This window comes from Bombina bombina, chromosome 5 (genome assembly GCF_027579735.1).
Source record: "Bombina bombina isolate aBomBom1 chromosome 5, aBomBom1.pri, whole genome shotgun sequence".
Classification (NCBI taxonomy): domain Eukaryota; kingdom Metazoa; phylum Chordata; class Amphibia; order Anura; family Bombinatoridae; genus Bombina; species Bombina bombina.
In genome coordinates this window covers 826,606,713-826,632,049 of record NC_069503.1, presented here as the reverse complement: position 1 = coordinate 826,632,049, position 25,337 = coordinate 826,606,713, and the positions used below count along the sequence as shown (strand labels likewise).

Genomic DNA, 25,337 nt, shown 5'->3' with positions numbered 1-25,337 from the left:
TATGTTAAAAAGCAGGAAGGTAAGTTCAGGAGTGTGCCTTCTACTGATCTAGATATCTCTTCAACAAAGAATAACAAGTGAACAAAGAAAATTTGATAATAGACATAAATTGGAAACTTTTTTTGAAATTGTATACTCTTGTCTGAATCATGCTAGAAAAAAATTTGTGTTTCATGTCCCTTTAAACAGCTCTCACTTTAGTATTAAATGTGTGCTTTATCCCATACTGCCAAGAGAGGCAAAGTATGTAACATAGGATTTCTAAATGCTGCAAATTGCCTAAACCAGTTACATGATTTGCAACATTTGCAGGTTACAGAATTTGTTTTTTGACCTCCTATGGGGAGTGTGAAAAGCAGAATTTTACACAAAACCTAGAGATGGTTAATGTATTAAACAATAGTGAATCTCTTTCTTTAAAGTTGTAACATTAAACCAATGCAGTATGGTGCAAGCCCCATTGGGCACTCTCTCTTACTCTTGAAATAGCATTTGATGCATAAAGGAAAGGCTTAAAAGGTATTTATTGCTGATAAAAAAAAGTCCCAGATTTTTATTTGCTACATATTTTATAGAGCTATCCTTCACAATGTCACGTGTTGCATCATGGTAGTGGCACCCAGTGTTTTTATGTGGTCCACCCATAGAACTAATCAGTGTAGGTGACTGCTGAAGCAGAGAAACACTTTGCTCTTTGGATCTTTACAGCGTGTACGAATAGGGTGCAGTGTATGTGCTTCTGTGTCTGTGTGTATATGTAGGTGTGTGACACCTGAACAAACAAAGCTCACTTGCTCAAGTATTCCTCATTATGTTTACTAGAATATTTTTTTGTTTTAGTTAAGATTATTTACCACATTGGGTCACTTCATTTAAAGAAGTGTTAGAACAGCAGTATTATTTCTACACTTGGATTTGGCAACATACAGTACTACGTATATACCATAGGTGAGAAACCAAAAGGCCTACAGGTTTGTAAAACAACCCAAAAGACAAAAAGTAAATATGGAGTTAAGCATATGTTTGTGATACAGAGTTGTATGGGCTGTCCATTTAAGCCAGAGAGCAATATGTCACTGGGGTTCAGTTGTGTACAAACATACATATTCTGTTAAACTCTAAATCAGTTTTAACAGCTCAGCTAACAACGTGTTTACATGCAAAAAATATTTTTTTAATGTTTATATTTAATGTAAGCAGGTAAAGAGCAGGGTTTTCCTCCTCCTTTATGAATAAAAATCATTTTTATTTAATTTAGTATATTTTATGTACATTATATGGCCAAATGTATGTGACACCCCTACTAATTCTTCAGGTGTTTCAACCACACCTGTTGCTAATAGGTGCATAAAATTCAGCACATAACCATAAACTCTCCATAGACAAACATTGGCAGTACAATGGGTCGTACTGAAGAGCTTGTTTAAACGTGGCTCTGTTATAGAATGTCACTATTGCCACAAATAAGTTAATGAAATGTCTGCTATTGTTATGAAGTGGAAGCATCTAGGAGCAACAGCCCAGCACAAACTGGTAGCCCATGTAAACTTACACGATGGGGCCATCAAGTGCTTAAAGGGACAGTATACACTCATTTTCATATAACTGCATGTATAGACACTACTATAAAGAATAAGATGCACAGATACGGATACAAAAATCCAGTATAAAACTGTTTAATACCTTACTTAGAAGCTCTCAGTTTAGCTCTGTTGAAAAGGTAGCTGGAAAACACACTGCAAGTGGGAAATAAGACACTCCCCCTCCCCCTTCTTTTGCATATGAAAAGACCCTTTACACAAACAGGAGCAAGCTGGAGTAGGTAGCCGTCGGTATTCTCATAAAACTTTGGGGCTTGGTTAGGAGTCTGAAAATCAGAGCAATGTTATTTAAAAATAAGCAAAACTATACATTTAAAAAAAAAGAAAAAAACTTTATGGGCTATATAAATAGATCTACAAAACATTTATGCAAAGAAAAAATGAGTGTATAAAGTCCCCATGTAGCACATAGAAAAAAGAAAAAAAACTGTTGCATCACACACTGCAGCGTTCCAAACTGCACATTAAAGCAACATCAGCACAAGAACTGTATTGAGAGCCTCATGAAATGTATTTCAATGGCCAGGCAGCTGTACACAAGCTTCACATCAACATGTGCAATGCCAAGCGTCAGCTGGAGTGGTGTGAAGGAAACCGCCACTGGACTCTGCAGCAGTGGAAAAGCGAGATTTGTAGCGATGAATCTCACTTCACTGTCTGGTAGTCTGATGGAAAAATCAGGGTGTGGCAGATGCCAGGAGAATGCTACCTATCAGAATGCATAGTGCCTACTGTAAAGATTGGTGGAGAAGGGATAAAGGTCTGGCGCTGTTTTTCAAGGTTTGAGCTAGTTCCCTTAGTTATGGGTCATATTAAAAAGGGACATATAGGGTCTATTTGATTTTTTTTTTTTTTTAAAAAGATAGATAAACGCCTTTACTACCCATTCCCAAGTTTTGCACAACCAACATTGTTATATTAATATACTTTATAACCTCTAAATCTCTGTCTGTTTCTAAGCCCTTGCAGGCCACCTCTTACCTCAGTGCATTTTATTAGCTTTTCACATGCAGTGCTAGTTTATGTGTGCGCAATATAGATATCACTGTGCTCACTCCCGTGGAGTTATGCAGGAACTAGCACTAATTGGCTAAAATGCAAGTTTGTAAAATGTTCTAAGATAAGGGGGCAGTCTACAGAGGCTTAGATACAAGGTAATCACAGAGGTAAAAGTATATTAATATAACAGTGTAGGTTATGCATAAGGAATTATCTACCTTTTTAAACAATAAAAAAAAAATTCAACTAGACTGTCCCTTTATTACTAAAGTATACAAAGACATTTTATACAATTGGCTGCTTCCAACTTTTATGGCAACAGTTTGGGGGAAGGCCTTTTCTGGGTCCAGCATGACTGTGCCCCTGTGTACTAAGTACAGTCCATGAAGACATGGTTTGACCAGTTTGATGCGGAGGAACTCAAGTGGCCTGCACAAAGCGCTGACCTCAATGTTTGGGATGAATTGGAACGCAGACTGACAGTCAGACCTTCTTGTCCAACATCATTGCCTGAGCTTGTAAATGCTCTTTTGGATAAATGGGCACAAATTCCCTCAGACAAACTCCAAAATCCTATGGAAGGCCTTCCCAGAAGAGTGACAGCTGTTATACACACAAAGAGGTGTTGACATATTAATGCCCATGGTTTTGTAATGGAATGCCAACAAGTTCATATAGGTGTGATAGTCAGTTGTCCATATACACTATATGGCCAGAAGTATCTGTCTTAACCTGTGTCATTATGTAGCCCAACATATATATCCAGTGATGAAGATTTAATTTATTTTGTATTAATGACTCACAAGAAAACTGAAAGGCCAGTAAGAAATAATCAAGTTTGGTACCAGCAGTCCCATCAAGAATATGTATTTTTAAAAATAAAAAAGGGCAGCTGAAAATTTTAAAAATCATTAAAAATAGAAAGAAATACCCCCAAATATTTTTTTAGCTGACAAGTGACCCATAATAGAGACACTACACACGTACCACTTTTTCCTTCGAACGTAGAACTCCAAGCTTCCCGAACCGGACATGGAAAGGTGAGCACAGGTAGGTGCCATCCTGCTGACGGACCACAATGACATCAATGCAGCCGGATAGGGTAGCCTGGTTAATACCTTTGTACAGGTCCCTCACTGTAACCAGAAACTGCCCTACATAGTTCATAGTCTGGAACTGGAGAAACAGAAAAAGATTAAGTACAATCAATACATTTATCTGCTGCTATTTCTTAAGTTTAAGTGAAAATAAGTAAAACAATCAAAGAATTATAGATAGTTGTTAGGTTAAATACAAGGAAATCAGGAGATTTAAAAGAAAATAAAGATTTGACAAATTAAATGAAAATAAGAGAATGCTAAATTACATAAATGCAGTAGAATCAAGAATCAAGTTCCCAGTTGAGTCAGAAAAACCATAAATATTGTTTGAGGAGGCCTGAGCAAGGTAGGGAAAGTGCTCACACAGGGCCCAACTCCAATCCATCAGAAAAAATGTTCAGGGTCCGGGGAGGGTTAAAAACTGTGCAAAACATAATATACAAGATAACAACAAGTCTTAAGGGGGTTCCCACCACTATATCACTAAAAGGAAAGTTAAAGTTTAAGCACATTTTTTTTAACCCCTTGTTTTAAACTCCTTCTTTAAAATAAAGCCTCTATACAAGTTTTAATAGCCAGGTGATCACTGTGGTAATAGTGACCACCTACCATTAATAATGTCCATTTATTTGCATAGAAGCACATGGGAGTCCCATGTGCAAAGCAAAGTTACAAAACTATACTGAAAAGACCTTAATTATATGAGGATAACCCTTCCTTTTTACTATAGAGTTTAGACAAAAAAAAAAAAAAAAAAAACGTGCACTACTTATTTATATTGTGTGTGGGTTTCTCACTGAAAAATGGCAAAACATCTCAGCAAAGGGGCAGAAATAGTTCAGTATATACAGGGTTCATTTCCACACTCAAGGGTCACTCAAGTCAAAATTAAACTTTCATGATTCAGATAGAGCAGACAATTTAACAACTTTCCAATTCCCTTCCATTAACAAAATGAGCAGTCTTTTTATATGCACGCTTTCTCCTGCTGAGCATCTGCAAGCATTCACAGAATATATGTTTATGCATTTTTGATTGGCTAATGGCTGTCACATGATGCAGGAGGAGTGGAAATAGACATAACTGACATTTTTCAGAAAAAATAAATAAATCTACTACTAATTTTAAAGGGACAGTAAAGTCAAAATTAAACTTTCTTGATTCAGAGATAGCATGCAATTTTAAACAACTTTCAAATTGACTTCTGTTAACAAATTTGCTTTGTTCGCTTTCTATCTTTTATTGAAGAGTAAAAGTAGGTAGGCTCGTAAGTGCTGAGGAGGGTGCACGTGTCTTTAGTACTCTATAGCAGCAGTATTTTGCCACATTATTTGTAGCTTTCTTATACAATGTTGCAAACCACTGCTGCCATAGAGTACTTAAGACACGTGTACACTCCTGAGCTCTTATGAGCCTACCTAGTTTTACTCTTCAATAAAAGATACCAATAGAAGGAAGCAAATTTGGAAACAGAAGTAAATTGGAAAGTTGTTTAAAAACAGAATTTATGCTTACCTGATAAATTACTTTCTCCAACGGTGTATCCGGTCCACGGCGTCATCCATAACTTGTGGGGAATATTCTCTTCCCCAACAGGAAATGGCAAAGAGCACAGCAAAAGCTGTCCATATAGTCCCTCCTAGGCTTCGCCCACCCCAGTCATTCGACCGACGGACAGGAGAAAAAAAACAGGAGAAACTATAGGGTGCCGTGGTGACTGTAGTTAAAGAAAGAAATTCATCAAACCTGATTAAAAAACCAGGGCGGGCCGTGGACCGGACACACCGTTGGAGAAAGTAATTTATCAGGTAAGCATAAATTCTGTTTTCTCCAACATTGGTGTGTCCGGTCCACGGCGTCATCCATAACTTGTGGGAACCAATACCAAAGCTTTAGGACACGGATGAAGGGAGGGAGCCAATCAGGTTACCTAAATGGAAGGCACCACGGCTTGCAAAACCTTTCTCCCAAAAATAGCCTCCGAAGAAGCAAAAGTATCAAATTTGTAGAATTTGGCAAAAGTGTGCAGGGAAGACCAAGTCGCTGCCTTACATATCTGATCAACAGAAGCCTCGTTTTTGAAGGCCCATGTGGAAGCCACAGCCCTAGTAGAGTGAGCTGTGATGCGTTAAGGAGGCTGCCGTCCGGCAGTCTCGTAAGCCAATCGGATGATGCTTTTCAGCCAAAAGGAAAGAGAGGTAGCAGTAGCTTTTTGACCTCTCCTCTTGCCAGAATAAACGACAAACAGAGAAGACGTTTGTCTGAAATCCTTTGTTGCTTCTAAATAGAACTTTAAAGCACGAACTACATCTAAATTGTGTAACAAACGTTCCTTCTTTGAAACTGGATTCGGACACAAAGAAGGCACAACTATTTCCTGGTTAATATTCTTGTTGGAAACAACCTTTGGAAGGAAACCAGGTTTAGTACGCAAAACAACCTTATCTGAATGGAACACCAGATAGGGCGGATTACACTGCAAAGCAGATAACTCAGAAACTCTTCTAGCAGAAGAAATAGCAACCAAAAACAGAACTTTCCAAGATAATATCTTGATATCTATGGAATGTAGAGGTTCAAACAGAACCCCTTAAAGAACTGAAAGAACTAAATTCAGACTCCAGGGAGGAGTCAAAGGTCTGTAAACAGGCTTGATCCTGACCAAAGCCTGAACAAAAGCTTGAACATCAGGCACAGCTGCCAGTTGTTTGTGTAATAAGACAGATAAAGCAGAAATCTGTCCCTTTAGAGAACTCGCTGATAATCCCTTATCCAAACCTTCTTGGAGAAAGGAAAGGATCCTAGGAATTTTGATCTTACTCCATGAGAATCCCTTGGATTCACACCAACAGATATATCTTTTCCATATTTTATGGTAAATCTTTCTAGTTACAGGTTTTCTGGCTTGTATCAGAGTATCTATTACAGAATCCGAAAACCCACGCTTAGATAAAATCAAGCGTTCAATTTCCAAGCCGTTAGTTGAAGGGAAACTAGATTTGGATGTTCGAATGGACCTTGTACTAGAAGATCCTGTCTCAAAGGTAGCTTCCATGGTGGAGCCGATGACATATTCACCAGGTCTGCATACCAAGTCCTGCGTGGCCACGCAGGAGCTATCAAGATCACCGATGCCCTCTCCTGCTTGATCCTGGCTACCAGCCTGGGAATGAGAGGAAACGGTGGAAACACATAAGCTAGGTTGAAGGTCCAAGGCGCTACTAATGCATCCACTAGTCGCCTTGGGATCCCTGGATCTGGACCCGTAGCAAGGAACCTTGAAGTTCTGACGAGACGCCATCAGATCCATGTCTGGAATGCCCCATAATTGAGTCAACTGGGCAAAAATCTCCGGGTGGAGTTCCCACTCCCCCGGATGGAATGTCTGACGACTCAGATAATCCGCCTCCCAGTTTTCCACTCCTGGGATGTGGATCGCAGATAGGTGGCAGGAATGATCCTCCGCCCATTTTATGATTTTGGTCACTTCTCTCATCGCCAGGGAACTCCTTGTTCCCCCCTGATGGTTGATGTAAGCAACAGTCGTCATGTTGTCTGATTGGAATCTTATGAATCTGGCCTTTGCTAGTTGAGGCCAAGCCCTGAGAGTATTGAATATCGCTCTCAGTTCCAGAATGTTTATCGGGAAAAGAGACTCTTCCCGAGACCATAGCCCCTGAGCTTTCAGGGGGTCCCAGACCGCGCCCCAGCCCACTAGATTGGCGTCCATCGTGACGATGACCCACTCTGGTCTGCGGAAACTCATTCCCTGGGACAGGTGGTCCTGGGTTAGCCACCAACGGAGTGAGTCTCTGGTCTTCTGATCTACTTGAATCACTGGAGACAAGTCTGTATAGTCCCCATTCCACTGTTTCAGCATGCACAGTTGTAATGGTCTTAGATGAATTCGTGCAAAAGGAACTATGTCCATTGCTGCAACCATCAACCCTACTACTTCCATGCACTGAGCTATGGAAGGACGTGGAAGTACTAGGGGTCTCCTGCGTGGGCAAAACTGGTGTAGACACAGAAGGAGATTATGTAGAACTATGTCTATTCCCTTCATCTGATGAATCATCTTGGGCAACTTTACTATCTGTGGCAGTACTGTCCTTACTTTGTTTGGACGCTATGGCACAATTATCACACAATTTTGAAGGGGGAGACACATTGGCTTCCATACATACAGAACATAGTTTATCTGAAGGTACAGACATGTTAAACAGGCTTAAACTTGTCAATAAAGTACAAAAACCGTTTTAAAACAAAACCGTTACTGTCTCTTTAAATTTTAAACAGGGCACACTTTATTACTGAATATGTGAAAAACTATGAAGGAATTGTTCAAATTTAACCAAATTTTCACCACAGTGTCTTAAAGCATTCAAAGCATTGCAGACCTTTAACCCTTAAAATGAGGAAACCGGAGTCGGTTACAGTTTTAACCCCTCTACAGTCCCAGCTACAGCCTTTGCTGCGACTTTACGATACCAAATGAAGCCTTCTAGGAACCTTTTCAACTACTTTCAGACCCACACACATGCAGCTGCATGTCCTGCTCTCAAAAGTAACTGCGCAATAATGGCGCGAAAATGAGGCTCAGCCTACTACAGGGAAGGCCCTTCCTGACTGGAAAGGTGTCTAAACCAGTGCCTGACGTAAAAAAACGTTCCCCAAAGTTTATAAAGTGTGAATTTCAACATCAAGCTGTATAAAATGCCCAAATAAAGCAATCGATCTAGCCCATAAAAGTGTCTACCAGTTTTATAGCCCATATTAAGCCCTTTATTCTGTTTGAGACTAAGAAAATGGCTTACCGGTCCCCATGAGGGGAAATGACAGACTTCCAGCATTACACAGTCTTGTTAGAAATATGGCTAGTCATACCTTAAGCAGAAAAGTCTGCCAACTGTTTCCCCCAACTGAAGTTATTTCATCTCAACAGTCCTATGTGGAAACAGCAAACGATTTTAGTTACTGCTACTAAAATCATATTCCTCTCACAAACAGAACTCTTCATCTTTTTCTGTTTCAGAGTAAATAGTACATACCAGCACTATTTTAAAATAACAAACTCTTGATAGTAGAATAAAAAACTACAACTAAACACCACATACTCTTCACCATCTCCGTGGAGATGCTGCCTGTGCAACGGCAAAGAGAATGACTGGGGTGGGCGGAGCCTAGGAGGGACTATATGGACAGCTTTTGCTGTGCTCTTTGCCATTTCCTGTTGGGGAAGAGAATATTCCCCACAAGTTATGGATGACGCCATGGACCGGACACACCAATGTTGGAGAAATTGCATGCTCTCTCTGAATCATGAACGTTTAAATTTTGACTTTACTGTCCCTTTAAGTTCAGACTAAGTAAAATGACATTGTCTTTTTATCATGCATGTGTTGATTATGCAAATCTATTGTATTTATTAGTCCTTAAAATGGACATTATAAGCAGTATTTTTTTTACTACAATTGTGCAGCATGTGCACAATAATTTACTTTTATGATATGCTCACTTTCTGAAAAAATAAAGATATACATATTTGTAAAACTCCGCAAAGTCCATAGTTGATATCTTCAAGACCTCCTTCCTGGCACTAATTGTTATTTTCTTTAATCAAAAACCACTTGATCTTGCTGTTCTTTTGCATGTAGTGCGCTCCTGCACTGAATAACAGCTTTAACCAGCATGGAAGCACTGAAGTGAACAGTGCGAATGGGCAGCTAGTGATTGAATAACCTTATCTACGAAATAACCTTTTTTTCCTCTTCAAGTCGGTTTTTAAAAAAGTAAAGAGAGCCTGGTGATATCAGAAATGGGCTTTGCATGTTTATTTTTTATACGGCGAGCATAGAATTGACGTAACCAATTGTGCACAATTGTAGTGGTGGGGGGGGGGGCGGGGGAATCATAATTTACTGTCCCTTTAAGTCCATAAGCAAACGGACTGGCATTCTGATAGAATGGAATGAGAGTCTTTGTGAAGAAACCTGTTTCTTACAAAGTTAATAATAATAATTAAAAAAAAAAAGTTAATTTCATAGATAAATTATTAAAATTACACACAGATGTACTTAATATTGCTGTAGTATAAAACCAGCAATCTATATATGTACATGGGTGCATTTCAATGTTAAATAGAAGCATTTTACAATATACTTCTTTATTACTGCTTTTCAGTGGCATACACACATATGCTTTGAAGGCCCATGTACCAGTACCAGCATTCATACAATAGCTTGTATGACACAAATTAAGTTACCCTGATACAATACTCATGCAAGGTCTTTAAGCAAGCATGGTGTTAAAATGCTAATGATCTAGTCTCATGTAGCATATGTGCGTATACTGCTGAAACAGCTATCACTTTTACTAGAAGCATTTTTGAATATGGAACTATATTGCAAAATGCCTCTATATAAAAACTCAAACAAACCCATGCACGTTTAAATGTTGATATTTCTATAATTTTCAGGTTATACATATTTACTCTTTCAGTTCAATTGTGATAAAAACAGGATTTCCCCAAATAACCCATTGTTTCCTACTGAATGACCTCTGGTTAAAGGGACACTGAACCCAAATGTTTTCTTTCGTGATTCAGATAGAGCATGACATTTTAAGCAACTTTCTAATTTACTTCTATTATCAATTTTTCTTCATTCTCTTGCTATCTTTATTTGAAAAAGAAGACATCTAAGGGTTTTTTTGGTTCAGTACTCTGGACAGCACTTTTTTATTGGTGGATGAATTTATCCACCAATCAGCAAGAACAACCCAGGTAGTTCACAAAAAATGGGGCGGCATCTAAACTTACATTCTTGCATTTCAAATAAAGATACCAAGAGAATAAAGAAAAATGTATAATAGGAGTAAATTAGAAAGTTGCTTAAAATGTTATGCTCTACCTGAATCACAATAGAAAAAATTTGGGTTCACTGCCCCTTTAACCCCTTAATGACAACTGACATACCAGGTACGTCATGCAAACAGTTAATGACAATAAATGTACCTGGTACGTCAGTTGTCTAACAGAGTGCTGGAAGCGATCACAATCGCTTCCAGCAGCCCTCAGGGTATTGCAGTGATGCCTCGATATGGAGGCATCCTGCAATACCTTTTTACAAGCCTCCGATGCAGAGAGAGCCACTCTGTGGCCCTCTCTGCACCGGTAGCGATGGTGCTGTTTGTTGGTGGGTGGGTGGGACGGACGGACGGACTGTAGCAGGGAGGCAGGTTGGCGGCCCATTGCTACCCGGCATCCGGTGCCGGAAGCATGTGGGGGGGCCTGCAGGGGCGCGCGCGCATGCTTTAGCCACCGACACCAATGAGATCATTAGAGGGAGAGGGGGAAAAAGTTAAATAAAAACAGAATTTATGCTAACCTGATAAATTACTTTCTCCAACGGTGTGTCCGGTCCACGGCGTCATCCTTACTTGTGGGATATCTCTTCCCCAACAGGAAATGGCAAAGAGTCCCAGCAAAGCTGGCCATATAGTCCCTCCTAGGCTCCGCCCACCCCAGTCATTCGACCGACGGACAGGAGGAAATATATATAGGAGAAACCATATGGTACCGTGGTGACTGTAGTTAGAGAAAATAATTCATCAGACCTGATTAAAAAACCAGGGCGGGCCGTGGACCGGACACACCGTTGGAGAAAGTAATTTATCAGGTAAGCATAAATTCTGTTTTCTCCAACATTGGTGTGTCCGGTCCATGGCGTCATCCTTACTTGTGGGAACCAATACCAAAGCTTTAGGACACGGATGAAGGGAGGGAGCAAATCAGGTTACCTAAACGGAAGGCACCACAGCTTGCAAAACCTTTCTCCCAAAAATAGCCTCCGAAGAAGCAAAAGTATCAAATTTGTAAAATTTGGCAAAAGTGTGCAGTGAAGACCAAGTCGCTGCCTTACAAATCTGGTCAACAGAAGCCTCGTTCTTGAAGGCCCATGTGGAAGCTACAGCCCTAGTGGAGTGAGCTGTGATTCTTTCAGGAGGCTGCCGTCCGGATTCTGGAAACTGGATTCGGACATAAAGAAGGTACAACTATCTCCTGGTTAATATTTTTGTTAGAAACAACCTTAGAAAGAAAACCAGGCTTAGTACGCAAAACCACCTTATCTGCATGGAACACCAGATAGGGCGGAGAACACTGCAGAGCAGATAACTCTGAAACTCTTCTAGCAGAAGAAATTGCAACCAAAAACAAAACTTTCCAAGATAGTAACTTAATATCTATGGAATGTAAAGGTTCAAACGGAACCCCTTGAAGAACTGAAAGAACTAGATTTAGACTCCAGGGAGGAGTCAAAGGTCTGTAAACAGGCTTGATCCTAACCAGAGCCTGAACAAATGCTTGAACATCTGGCACGGCTGCCAGTCTTTTGTGTAGTAAGACAGATAAAGCAGAGATCTGTCCCTTTAGAGAACTTGCAGATAATCCTTTCTCCAAACCTTCTTGTAGAAAGGAGAGAATCTTAGGAATTTTTATCTTATTCCATGGGAATCCTTTGGATTCACACCAACAGATATATCTTTTCCATATTTTATGGTAAATCTTTCTAGTTACCGGTTTTCTGGCCTGAACCAGAGTATCTATCACAGAATCTGAAAACCCACGCTTCGATAGAATCAAGCATTCAATCTCTAAGCCGTCAGCTGGAGGGAGACCAGATTTGGATGTTCGAATGGACCCTGAACAAGAAGATCCTGTCTCAAAGGTAGCTTCCATGGTGGAACCGATGACATATTCACCAGGTCTGCATACCAAGTCCTGCGTGGCCACGCAGGAGCTAACAAGATCACCGAGGCCCTCTCCTGATTGATCCTGGCTACCAGCCTGGGAATGAGAGGAAACGGTGGAAATACATAAGCTAGGTTGAAGGTCCAAGGTGCTACTAGTGCATCTACTAGAGTCACCTTGGGATCCCTGGATCTGGACCCGTAGCAAGGAACCTTGAAGTTCTGATGAGACGCCATCAGATCCATGTCTGGAATGCCCCATAATTGAGTTATTTGGGCAAAGATCTCCGGATGGAGTTCCCACTCCCCCGGATGGAATGTCTGACGACTCAGAAAATCCGCCTCCCAGTTTTCCACACCTGGGATGTGGATCGCAGACAGGTGGCAGGAGTGATCCTCCGCCCATTGAATTATTTTGGTCACTTCTTTCATCGCCAGGGAACTCCTTGTTCCCCCCTGATGATTGATATACGCAACGGTCGTCATGTTGTCTGATTGGAACCTTATGAATCTGGCCTTTGCTAGTTGAGGCCAAGCCCTGAGAGCATTGAATATCGCTCTCAGTTCCAGAATGTTTATCGGGAGAAGAGACTCTTCCCGAGACCATAGACCCTGAGCTTTCAGGGATTCCCAGACCGCGCCCCAGCCCACTAGACTGGCGTCGGTCGTGACAATGACCCACTCTGGTCTGCGGAAGCTCATTCCCTGGGACAGATGGTCCAGGGTCAGCCACCAACGGAGTGAATCTCTGGTCTTCTGATCTACTTGAATCATTGGAGACAAGTCTGTATAGTCCCCATTCCACTGTTTGAGCATGCACAGTTGTAATGGTCTTAGATGAATTCGTGCAAAAGGAACTATGTCCATTGCTGCAACCATCAACCCTACTACTTCCATGCACTGCGCTATGGAAGGACGAGGAACAGAATGAAGAACTTGACAAGAGCTTAGAAGTTTTGACTTTCTGACCTCTGTCAGAAAAATCCTCATTTCTAAGGAATCTATTATTGTTCCCAAGAAGGGAACTCTTGTCGACGGAGACAGAGAACTTTTTTCTATGTTCACCTTCCATCCGTGTGATCTGAGAAAGGCCAGAACGATGTTTGTATGAGCCTTTGCTTTTGACAGGGACGACGCTTGTATTAGAATGTCGTCCAAGGAAGGTACTACTGCAATGCCCCTCGGTCTTAGAACCGCTAGAAGGGACCCTAGTACCTTTGTGAAAATCCTTGGAGCAGTGGCTAACCCGAATGGGAGGGCCACAAACTGGTAATGCTTGTCCAGAAGAGCGAACCTTAAGAACTGATGATGTTCTTTGTGGATAGGAATATGTAGGTACGCATCCTTTAGATCCACGGTAGTCATAAATTGACTTTCCTGGATAGTGGGTAGAATCGTTCGAATGGTTTCCATCTTGAACGATGGTACCCTGAGAAATTTGATTAGGATCTTCAAATCCAAAATTGGTCTGAAAGTTCCCTCTTTTTTGGGAACTACGAACAGATTGGAATAAAATCCCATTCCTTGTTCCTTTATTGGAACTGGGTGTATCACTCCCATCTTTAACAGGTCTTCTACACAATGTAAGAACACCTGTCTCTTTATTTGGTTTGAGGATAAGTGAGACATGTGGAACCTTCCCCTTGGGGGTAGTTCCCTGAATTCCAGGAGATAACCCTGAGAAACTATTTCTAGCGCCCAGGGATCCTGAACATCTCTTGCCCAAGCCTGAGCAAAGAGAGAGAGTCTGCCTCCCACTAGATCCGGTACTCCTTCATGCTGTTTTGTTAGTAGCGGCAGGCTTCTTGGCCTGCTTACCCTTGTTCCAGCCTTGCATCGGTTTCCAGGCTGGTTTGGGTTGTGAGGCATTACCCTCTTGCTTAGAGGATGCAGAATTAGAGGCCGGTCCGTTCCTGAAATTGCGAAAGGAACGAAAATTAGAATTATTTTTGGCCTTGAAAGGCCTATCTTGTGGAAGGGCGTGGCCCTTTCCCCCAGTGATGTCTGAAATAATCTCTTTCAATTCTGGTCCAAATAGATTTTTACCTTTGAAAGGGATGTTAAGCAATTTTGTCTTGGATGACACATCCGCTGACCAAGACTTTAGCCAAAGCGCTCTGCGCGCCACGATAGCAAACCCTGAATTTTTCGCCGCTAATCTAGCTAATTGCAAAGCGGCATCTAAAATAAAAGAGTTAGCCAACTTAAGTGCGTGAACTCTGTCCATAACCTCCTCATATGGAGTCTCTCTACTAAGCGAGTTTTCTAGTTCCTCGAACCAGAACCACGCTGCTGTAGTGACAGGAACAATGCACGAAATGGGTTGTAGAAGGTAACCTTGCTGTACAAAAATCTTTTTAAGCAAACCCTCCAATTTTTTATCCATAGGATCTTTGAAAGCACAACTATCTTCGATAGGAATAGTAGTGCGTTTGTTTAGAGTAGAAACTGCCCCCTCGACCTTAGGGACTGTCTGCCATAAGTCCTTTCTGGGGTCGACCATAGGAAATAATTTCTTAAATATATGGGGGGGAACAAAAGGTATGCCGGGCTTTTCCCACTCCTTATTTACTATGTCCGCCACCCGCTTGGGTATAGGAAAAGCGTCGGGGTGCACCGGAACCTCTAGGAACTTGTCCATCTTGCATAATTTCTCTGGAATGACCAAGTTGTCCCAATCATCCAGAGTAGATAACACCTCCTTAAGCAGTGCGCGGAGATGTTCTAATTTAAATTTAAATGTCACAACATCAGGTTCAGCTTGTTGAGAAATTTTTCCTGAATCTGAAATTTCCCCATCTGACAAAACCTCCCTCATGGCCCCTTCAGATTGGTGTGAGGGTATGACAGGACAATTATCATCAGCGCCCTCCTGCTCTTCAGTGTTTAAAACAGAGCAATCGCGCTTCCTCTGATAAGTAGGCATTTTGGATAAAATATTTGCTATGGAGTTATCCATTACAGCCGTTAATTGTTGCATGGTAATAAGCATTGGCGCACTAGATGTACTAGGGGCCTCCTGTGTGGGCAAAACTGGTGTAGACACAGTAGGAGATTATGTAGTATCATGTTTACTCCCCTCATCTGAGGAATCATCTTGGGCAATTTCATTATCTGTGGCAGTACTGTCCTTACTTTGTTTGGACGCTATGGCACAATTATCACATAAATTTAAATGGGGAGACACATTGGCTTTCATACATATAGAACATAGCTTATCCGAAGGCACAGACATGTTAAACAGGCTTAAACTTGTCAACAAAGCACAAAAAACGTTTTAAAACAAAACCGTTACTGTCTCTTTAAATTTTAAACAGAAAACACTTTATTACTGAATATGTGAAAAAGTATGAAGGAATTGTTCAAAAATTACCAAAATTTCACCACAGTGTCTTAAAGCATTAAGAGTATTGCACACCAAATTTCAGAGCTTTTTACCCTTAAAATAACGGAACCGGAGCCGTTTACAAATCTAACCCCTATACAGTCCCAGCTATAGCCTTTGCTGAGACCCAACCAAGCCCAGAGGGGAATACGATACCAATTGACGCCTTCTAGAAGCTTTTCCAGCAAATTTCAGATCCTCACACATGCATCTGCATGCCCTGCTCTCAAAAAACAACTGCGCAGTAATGGCGCGAAAATGAGGCTCAGTCTACAACTAGGAAGGCCCCTGACTGGAAAAGGTGTCTAACATAGTGCCTGCCGTTTAATAAACGTTCCCCAAGTTTATAAATGCGAATTGTCAGCATAAATATGAATAAAATGCCCAAATAAAGCAATCGATTTAGCCCATAAAAATGTCTACCAGTTTTTTAGCCCATATTAAGCCCTTTATTCTGTTTGTTTGACTAAGAAAATGGCTTACCGGTCCCCATGAGGGGAAATGACAGCCTTCCAGCATTACATGGTCTTGTTAGAAATATGGCTAGTCATACCTTAAGCAGAAAAGTCTGCTAACTGTTTCCCCCAACTGAACTTACTTCATCTCAACAGTCCTATGTGGAAACAGCAATCGATTTTAGTTACTGTCTGCTAAAATCATCTTCCTCTCACAAACAGAAATCTTCATCCTTTTCTGTTTCAGAGTAAATAGTACATACCAGCACTATTTTAAAATAACAAACACTTGATAGAAGAATAAAAACTACATTTAAACACCAAAAAACTCTTAACCATCTCCGTGGAGATGTTGCCTGTGCAACGGCAAAGAGAATGACTGGGGTGGGCGGAGCCTAGGAGGGACTATATGGCCAGCTTTGCTGGGACTCTTTGCCATTTCCTGTTGGGGAAGAGATATCCCACAAGTAAGGATGACGCCGTGGACCGGACACACCAATGTTGGAGAAATTAAATATAAAAGGATCTGGGAGGGGGATGAGGGTATTGTGGGGGGGGGGGGGCTGCTACACTACAGAAAAAGTTTAAAAAGGTCAAAAGAAAAAAAAAAACTTTTGTTTTTGGGGGCAAACTTGCCAGTACCCAAGATGGCAGCAATTAGGTAGCTGGGGAGGGTTAGAGAGCTGGGGGGGGGGGGGATCAGGGATCCATCACAGCTAAAATATTTTATTAATTTTTATTAAAAAAAAAAAAAAAAAACCTCCTTTTATTTAGTACTGGCAGACTTTCTGCCAGTACTTAAGATGGCGGGGACAATTGTAGGGTGGGGGAGGGAAGAGAGCTGTTTGGGAGGGATCAGGGGGTGGGATGTGTCAGGTTGGAGGCTGATCTCTACACTAAAGCTAAAATTAACCCTGCAAGCTCCCTACAAGCTACCTAATTAACCCCTTCACTGCTGGGCATAATTCACGTGTGGTGCGCAGCAGCATTTAGCAGCCTTCTAATTACCAAAAAGCAACGCCAAAGCCATATAAGTCTGCTATTTCTGAACAAAGGGGATCCCAGAGAAGCTTTTACAACAATTTGTGCCATAATTGCACAAGCTGTTTGTAAATAATTTCAGTGAGAAACCTAAAATTGTGAAAAATGTAAAGTTTTATTTGCTTGCATTTGGCTGTGAAATGGTGGCATGAAATATACCAAAATTGGCCTGGATCAATACTTGGGGTTGTCTACTACACTACACTAAAGCTAAAATTAACCCAACAAGCTCCCTAATTAACCCCTTCACTGCTGGGCATAAAACACGTGTGGTGCGCAGCAGCATTTAGCGGCCTTCTAATTACCAAAAAGCAAAGCCAAAGCCATATAAGTCTGCTATTTCTGAACAAAGGGGATCCCAGAGAAGCATTTACAACCATTTGTGCCATAATTGCAGTAGTGGTTTGTAAATAATTTCAGTGGGAAACCTAAAGTTTGTGAAAAAGTGAACTTTTTTTTTTATTTGATCACATTTGGCGGTGAAACGGTGGCATGAAATATACAAAAATGGGCATAGATCAATACTTTGGGTTGTCTTCTAAAAAAAAAAAATTATATATATATATATATATATATATATATATATATATATATATATATATATATATATATATATATATATATATATATATATATATATATATATATATATATATATATATATATATATATATATATACATACACACACACACACATGTCAAGGGAAATTCAGGGATTCCTGACAGATATCCGTGTCCCAATGTAACTAGCGCTAATTTTGAAAAAAAGTGGGTTGGAAATAGCACAGTGCTACTTGTATTTATTTCCCTATACCTTGCAAAAAAGCAAAGAAAAAAGGTAAACATTGGTATTTCTAAACTCAGGACAAAATTTTGAAACTATTTAGCATCAGTGATTTTTGGTGGTTGTAGATGTGTAACAGATTTTGGGGGTCAAAGTTAGAAAAAGTGTGGTTTTTTTCCATTTTTTCCTCATATTTTATAATTTTTTTTTATAGTAAATTATAAGATATGAAGAAAATAATGGTATCTTTAGAAAGTCCATTTAATGACGAGAAAAACGGTATATAATATGTGTGGGTACAGTAAATGAGTAAGAAGAAAATTACAGCTAAACACAAACACTGCAGAAATGTAAAAATAGCCTTTGTCCTTAAAGGGACAGTAAAGTCAAAACTAAACTTTCATGATTCAGATAGGGCATGCAATTTTAAACAACTTTCCAATTTACTATTATCATCAAATTTGCTTTGTTCCCTTGATGGTATTTTTGAAAAGCTAAACCTAGCTAGGCTCAAACTGATTTTTAAACAGTTGAAAACCGCCTCCTAGCTCAGAGCATTTTGAAAGTTTTTCACAGTTAGACTGTGCTAGTTCACATGTGTCATATAGATAACATTGTGCTCACTCCTGTGAAGTTATTTAGGAGTCTTCACCGATTGACTACACTGCATGTCTGTCAAAGGCACTTAGATAAGGAGGCTGTCTTCAAAGGCTTAGATACAAGGTGCAGAGGTAAAAAGTATATTAATATAACTTTTGGTAAAGCAAAAACGGGGAATGGGTAATAAAGGGATTATCTTTCTTTTTAAATAAGAACATTTTTGGTGTAGACTGTCCCTTTAAGGGTAAGAAAATTGAAAAATGGTCTGGTCATTGAGGGGTTAAGTATCTCAGAAAGCATACAGATCTGTATGTTACTGACAAAATGATTATGAGTTATTCTTCAAATACTTACACACACACACACATATATATATATATATATATATATATATATATATATATATATATATATATATATATATATTTATTTTATTATATGTGTGTGTGCGCATTTTATATTGAAGGAACTGTGTTGTGGTTTGCTTTACTTCATACAGACATCCTGTTGTCTTCTGTATTCTCAGATAAACTAAAAATTGCTAACTCAGAACCTTCCTTGTCCGTAATTTTATCAGAAGTTCCCAGAGCTATACTTGGTACAAGGCCAGCTTATATCCCCCGCTTATCTAGGAAATCCAGTCACTGGGAGCGATATTTAAAGTCCAAACATTTAAAAACAAGGGTTTTATAGATTGAATATTATTAATTTGGTTTACAGCACAGGTTATACAAGATCTTCAAATCTTATCTTGTAACAAAAGCACATGTCCCTAGATAGAACAGAAGTTTACTAAAAATGTAATCCACACAGCCTAACTTAATTAATGAAAACAAAACATTGTAGTAAACAAGCAATATTTACTTTGCTAGATTATGCTGTACAATTCCTTTAAAATGTTTGCATGTTCTACACACTCTTGAGCAGGGCTTGATTATACTGTGGTGTCAATATCTGAGCTCAGAAACCCATGCGCCAGGCCCAGTTTTTAAAACACAATGCTGCCCAATAGCCAGCACTACTTATTCTTCTAGGGGTTGCAAAAACAGTGTTAATTATGCGTTGAGGAAGGAGAAAAAGATACACACCAGTCGATCGTCACCTCCCCTCTAAGTGTTCAGGAAAAGAACAGCTACTGTTTCCTCCTCCTTCTCTCCCCCATCTTACTCCTCTCGAGTACACAAAAGACCAGCTCTTGTTTTAACTCTGATAGCCTAGGGGAAGTACTCAGTGAGAAAAGCCAGCCCTGCGTAGCCAATTTAAGACTTGCTCTTGCGTCTCATGTAAATGTGTAACCACCTCCTGCTTCTCATGAAAACGTGTAACCGCCTCCTGCTTCTCCTGTAAATGTGTAACCGCCTCCTGCTTCTCCTGTAAACGTGTAACCGCCTCCTGCTTCTCCTGTAAACGTGTAACCGCCTCCTGCTTCTCCTGTAAACGTGTAACCGCCTTCTGCTTCTCCTGTAAATGTGTAACCGCCTCCTGCTTCTCATGTAAACGTGTAACCGCCTCCTGTTTCTCCTGTAAATGTGTAACCGCCTCCTGCTTCTCCTGTAAATGTGTAACCGCCTCCTGTTTCTCATGTAAATGTGTAACCAGCTCTTGCTTCTCCTGTAAATGTGTAACCGCCTTCTGCTTCTCCTGTAAATGTGTAACCGCCTCCTGCTTCTCCTGTAAATGTGTAACCGCCTCCTGCTTCTCCTGTAAATGTGTAACCGCCTCATGCTTCTCCTGTAAATGTGTAACCAGCTCTTGCTTCTCCTGTAAATGTGTAACCGCCTTCTGCTTCTCCTGTAAATGTGTAACCGCCTCCTGCTTCTCCTGTAAATGTGTAACCGCCTCCTGCTTCTCCTGTAAATGTGTAACCGCCTCCTGCTTCTCCTGTAAATGTGTAATCGCCTCCTGCTTCTCCTGTAAATGCGTAACCGCCTCCTGCTTCTCCTGTAAATGTGTAACCGCCTCCTGCTTCTCCTGTAAATGTGTAACCGCCTCCTGCTTCTCCTGTAAATGTGTAACCGCCTCCTGCTTCTCCTGTAAATGTGTAACCGCCTCCTGCTTCTCCTGTAAATGTGTAACCGCCTCATGTTTCTCCTGTAAATGCGTAACCGCCTCATGCTTCTCATGTAAATGTGTAACCGCCTTATGCTTCTCATGTAAATGTGTAACCGCCTCATGCTTCTCATGTAAATGTGTAACCGCCTCATGCTTCTCATGTAAATGTATGCAAATGTATATAACACCATATTTAGTGTGTGCATAACAGATAGTACAACACTAAGAGGCTACTGCAGCTGATGAAGATGGAGAAGTTGGAGAGACTATTAAGAAATTTAGTAGACTGCATGTAAATATGCTGTGACCTGCTTCTCCTTCCTTCTGACTGCACAGATGAAGTACCTTTTCTGACACAGGCCGGTCCTGCTTTGCTGCCCCTCTCCTGAGTGAAGACTGTCTCTCAACTCTTCAGCTGCCCGCTAACCATGAAGTTGGGTACACAGAGTTGGAGATATGTAAAATTTTACCCCATAGGGCTTTATTTATCAAGTGACAGCAGCGTACCTATGCACCCCTGTCCGCTGCAGCTCGCCTCTGGCGGGCAGAATTCCATTGGCGGAATTCACCCTTGCACAAGATCTATTTTGCGCTCTTGTGCCACAACGCTCCATGCCCGCGCAAGCTAATCAAATTACCGCTGCTTGATAAATACTGACTGCAAGTTCTCTTGTGAGAACCTGAAGTCGTAATGCTTCGAACGGCTTGATAAAATCGAGCCCATAGCGCCTTCTCCATTCCTCATACTCCGCCCATTTAATGCTGATGACCTTTCCAGGGAAAGAGTCTCAATCTGAGGAGTGTTCTTCCTTCTTTGTTAACATTTTGCTCACTATTGGTTTCACCTTAATTATCCACTCTCTTATTAAGTGCACCCATGAATAATCTTCAAATTCAAATCAGCCAATAGGATGAGAGCTACTGAAATCCAATTGGCTGATTTGAATTTGAAGATTCAAATCAGCCAATAAGAATGCAAGTGATGCCATATTTAAACGCATAACTTGCATTCAATATTCAGTGTATGGCGGTGATCGTACGAAGAGGATCCTCCACGCTCCATGGCTCAGTCGTCGCTGGTCTTCAGTTCCACGGTCATCTCCGTTCCGGCTTGGTCCTGGATGAAGATGGAAGATATTGTCGGTTCCAAGAAGACTTCACCGCTGCCTGGAAGAGGACCTTCTCCGCCGGACTTCAGGAACAGTGAGTACCTATTTGGGGCTTAGAGTTCATTTTTTGTTTTTGTTTTTTTAGATTAGGAAATTGGGGCACTGAAAAAGAGTGGAATGTCCATAAAAATGTCCCCTTTAGGGGCAATGGGTAGTTTAGGATTTTTTAGTGTTAGTTTTTTATTTTTATTTTGGGGGGTTTGGTGGGTGGTGGTTTTTACTGTTGGGGGGACTTAGTATTTTTTTAATGCAAAAGAGCTGTTTAGTATTAGATTAGGGTGTGTTTTTATTTTGGGGGGCTTTTTTTATTATTATTTTCATAGGGATTATGTTTATTTTTTTTTAATTTTTGATAATTTGGTTTATTATTTTCTGTAATGATTTTTTGTAATTTTTTACAAATTTTTTTGTAATTTTCGATTAATTTAATTTTAGTTTTTTTTTTTTTTTTAAGTAGTTTTTTTTATTTTAATTGTAATTCAATATTTTATAATTTAGGTAATTGGGGTTCATTTAGGGGGTGTTAGGTTTCAGCAGTTACGTTGAAGCCTGTGCCACATATGTAATCTTTCCCTAGATAAGGGTGCTACCATTACAACACAAGTTCTACTGTCATACAGTTGCTGTAGCAGAAATCCTCTGCTAAGCATGGGCAATAAACTGACTGGAGCTATTGTATGGCGTCTCTTAGCAACACCTCAAAGGAAAATCTGCTCCTTTACCTTCCTGTAAAGACCACAGCTCCAGTGCGGAGCAATAACAGAAGGTAATGGACACTGCACAAATTACGTTACAAACTATAGACAAAGAACAATTTATTTATTTTTTGATCAGGAAAACAGAATTTATGCTTACCTGATAAATTACTTTCTCCAACGGTGTGTCCGGTCCACGGCGTCATCCTTACTTGTGGGAATATCTCTTCCCCAACAGGAAATGGCAGAGTCCCAGCAAAGCTGGCCATATAGTCCCTCCTAGGCTCCGCCCACCCCAGTCATTCGACCGACGGACAGGAGGAAATATATAGGAGAAACCATATGGTACCGTGGTGACTAGTTAGAGAAAATAATTCATCAGACCTGATTAAAAAAACAGGGCGGGCCGTGGACCGGACACACCGTTGGAGAAAGTAATTTATCAGGTAAGCATAAATTCTGTTTTCTCCAACATTGGTGTGTCCGGTCCACGGCGTCATCCTTACTTGTGGAAACCAATACCAAAGCTTTAGGACACGGATGAAGGGAGGGAGCAAATCAGTTTACCTAAACGGAAGGCACCACGGCTTGCAAAACCTTTCTCCCAAAAATAGCCTCCGAAGAAGCAAAAGTATCAAATTTGTAAAATTTGGCAAAAGTGTGCAGTGAAGACCAAGTCGCTGCCTTACATATCTGGTCAACCGAAGCCTCGTTCTTGAAGGCCCATGTGGAAGCCACAGCCCTAGTGGAGTGAGCTGTGATTCTTTCAGGAGGCTGTCGTCCGGCAGTCTCATAAGCCAATCGGATGATGCTTTTAAGCCAAAAGGAAAGAGAGGTAAGAAGTCGCTTTTTGACCTCTCCTTTTACCAGAATAGACAACAAACAAAGAAGATGTTTGTCTGAAATCTTTTGTAGCCTCTAAATAGAATTTTAGAGCACGGACTACGTCCAAATTGTGTAACAAACGTTCCTTCTTTGAAACTGGATTCCTGGTTAATATTTTTGTTAGAAACAACCTTTGGAAGGAAACCAGGTTTAGTACGCAAAACAACCTTATCTGAATGGAACACCAGATAGGGCGGATTACACTGCAAAGCAGATAACTCAGAAACTCTTCTAGCAGAAGAAATAGCAACCAAAAACAAAACTTTCCAAGATAGTAACTTAATATCTATGGAATGTAAAGGTTCAAACGGAACCCCTTGAAGAACTGAAAGAACTAGATTTAGACTCCAGGGAGGAGTCAAAGGTCTGTAAACAGGCTTGATCCTAACCAGAGCCTTAACAAATGCTTGAACATCTGGCACAGCTGCCAGTCTTTTGTGTAGTAAGACAGATAAAGCAGAGATCTGTCCCTTTAGAGAACTTGCAGATAATCCTTTCTCCAAACCTTCTTGTAGAAAGGAGAGAATCTTAGGAATTTTTATCTTATTCCATGGGAATCCTTTGGATTCACACCAACAGAAATATCTTTTCCATATTTTATGGTAAATCTTTCTAGTTACTGGTTTTCTGGCCTGAACCAGAGTATCTATCACAGAATCTGAAAACCCACGCTTCGATAGAATCAAGCGTTCAATCTCCAAGCCGTCAGCTGGAGGGAGACCAGATTTGGATGTTCGAATGGACCCTGAACAAGAAGGTCCTGTCTCAAAGGTAGCTTCCATGGTGGAACCGATGACATATTCACCAGGTCTGCATACCAAGTCCTGCGTGGCCACGCAGGAGCTATCAAGATCACCGAGGCCCTCTCCTGATTGATCCTGGCTACCAGCCTGGGAATGAGAGGAAACGGTGGAAATACATAAGCTAGGTTGAAGGTCCAAGGTGCTACTAGTGCATCTACTAGAGTCGCCTTGGGATCCCTGGATCTGGACCCGTAGCAAGGAACCTTGAAGTTCTGACGAGACGCCATCAGATCCATGTCTGGAATGCCCCATAATTGAGTTATTTGGGCAAAGATCTCCGGGTGGAGTTCCCACTCCCCCGGATGGAATGTCTGACGACTCAGATAATCCGCTTCCCAGTTTTCCACACCTGGGATGTGGATCGCAGACAGGTGGCAGGAGTGATCCTCCGCCCATTGAATTATTTTGGTCACTTCTTTCATCGCCAGGGAACTCCTTGTTCCCCCGATGATTGATATACGCAACGGTCGTCATGTTGTCTGATTGGAATCTTATGAATCTGGCCTTTGCTAGCTGAGGCCAAGCCCTGAGAGCATTGAAGATCGCTCTTAGTTCCAGAATGTTTATCGGGAGAAGAGACTCTTCCCGAGACCATAGTCCCTGAGCTTTCAGGGATTCCCAGACCGCGCCCCAGCCCACTAGACTGGCGTCGGTCGTGACAATGACCCACTCTGGTCTGCGGAAGCTCATTCCCTGGGATAGATGGTCCAAGGTCAGCCACCAACGGAGTGAATCTCTGGTCTTCTGATCTACTTGAATCATTGGAGACAAGTCTGTATAGTCCCCATTCCACTGTTTGAGCATGCACAGTTGTAATGGTCTTAGATGAATTCGTGCAAAAGGAACTATGTCCATTGCTGCATCCATCAACCCTACTACTTCCATGCACTGCGCTATGGAAGGATGTGGAACAGAATGAAGAACTTGACAAATGCTTAGAAGTTTTGACTTTCTGACCTCTGTCAGAAAAATCCTCATTTCTAAGGGATCTATTATTGTTCCCAAGAAGGGAACTC

General features: G+C 40.9%; 2 protein-coding genes across 2 annotated transcripts in view; both read right to left on the bottom strand.

The window, feature by feature from the left end:
• LPIN2 (lipin 2) overlaps positions 1-25,337 on the bottom strand; it is a 245,089-nt gene that overhangs the window by 171,846 nt on the left and 47,906 nt on the right. Inside the window, exon 3 of the mRNA XM_053714954.1 lies at positions 3,588-3,776. Coding sequence (XP_053570929.1) covers positions 3,588-3,767 — 180 coding nt within the window. The 5' untranslated portion in view covers positions 3,768-3,776. The remainder of the gene's footprint in view (positions 1-3,587; positions 3,777-25,337) is intronic.
• Positions 19,945-25,337, bottom strand: part of LOC128661632 (involucrin) — a 127,196-nt gene continuing 121,803 nt past the window's right edge. The window contains exon 4 of the mRNA XM_053715864.1: positions 19,945-20,922. Within this exon, the coding sequence (XP_053571839.1) occupies positions 19,945-20,922 (978 nt within the window). The remainder of the gene's footprint in view (positions 20,923-25,337) is intronic.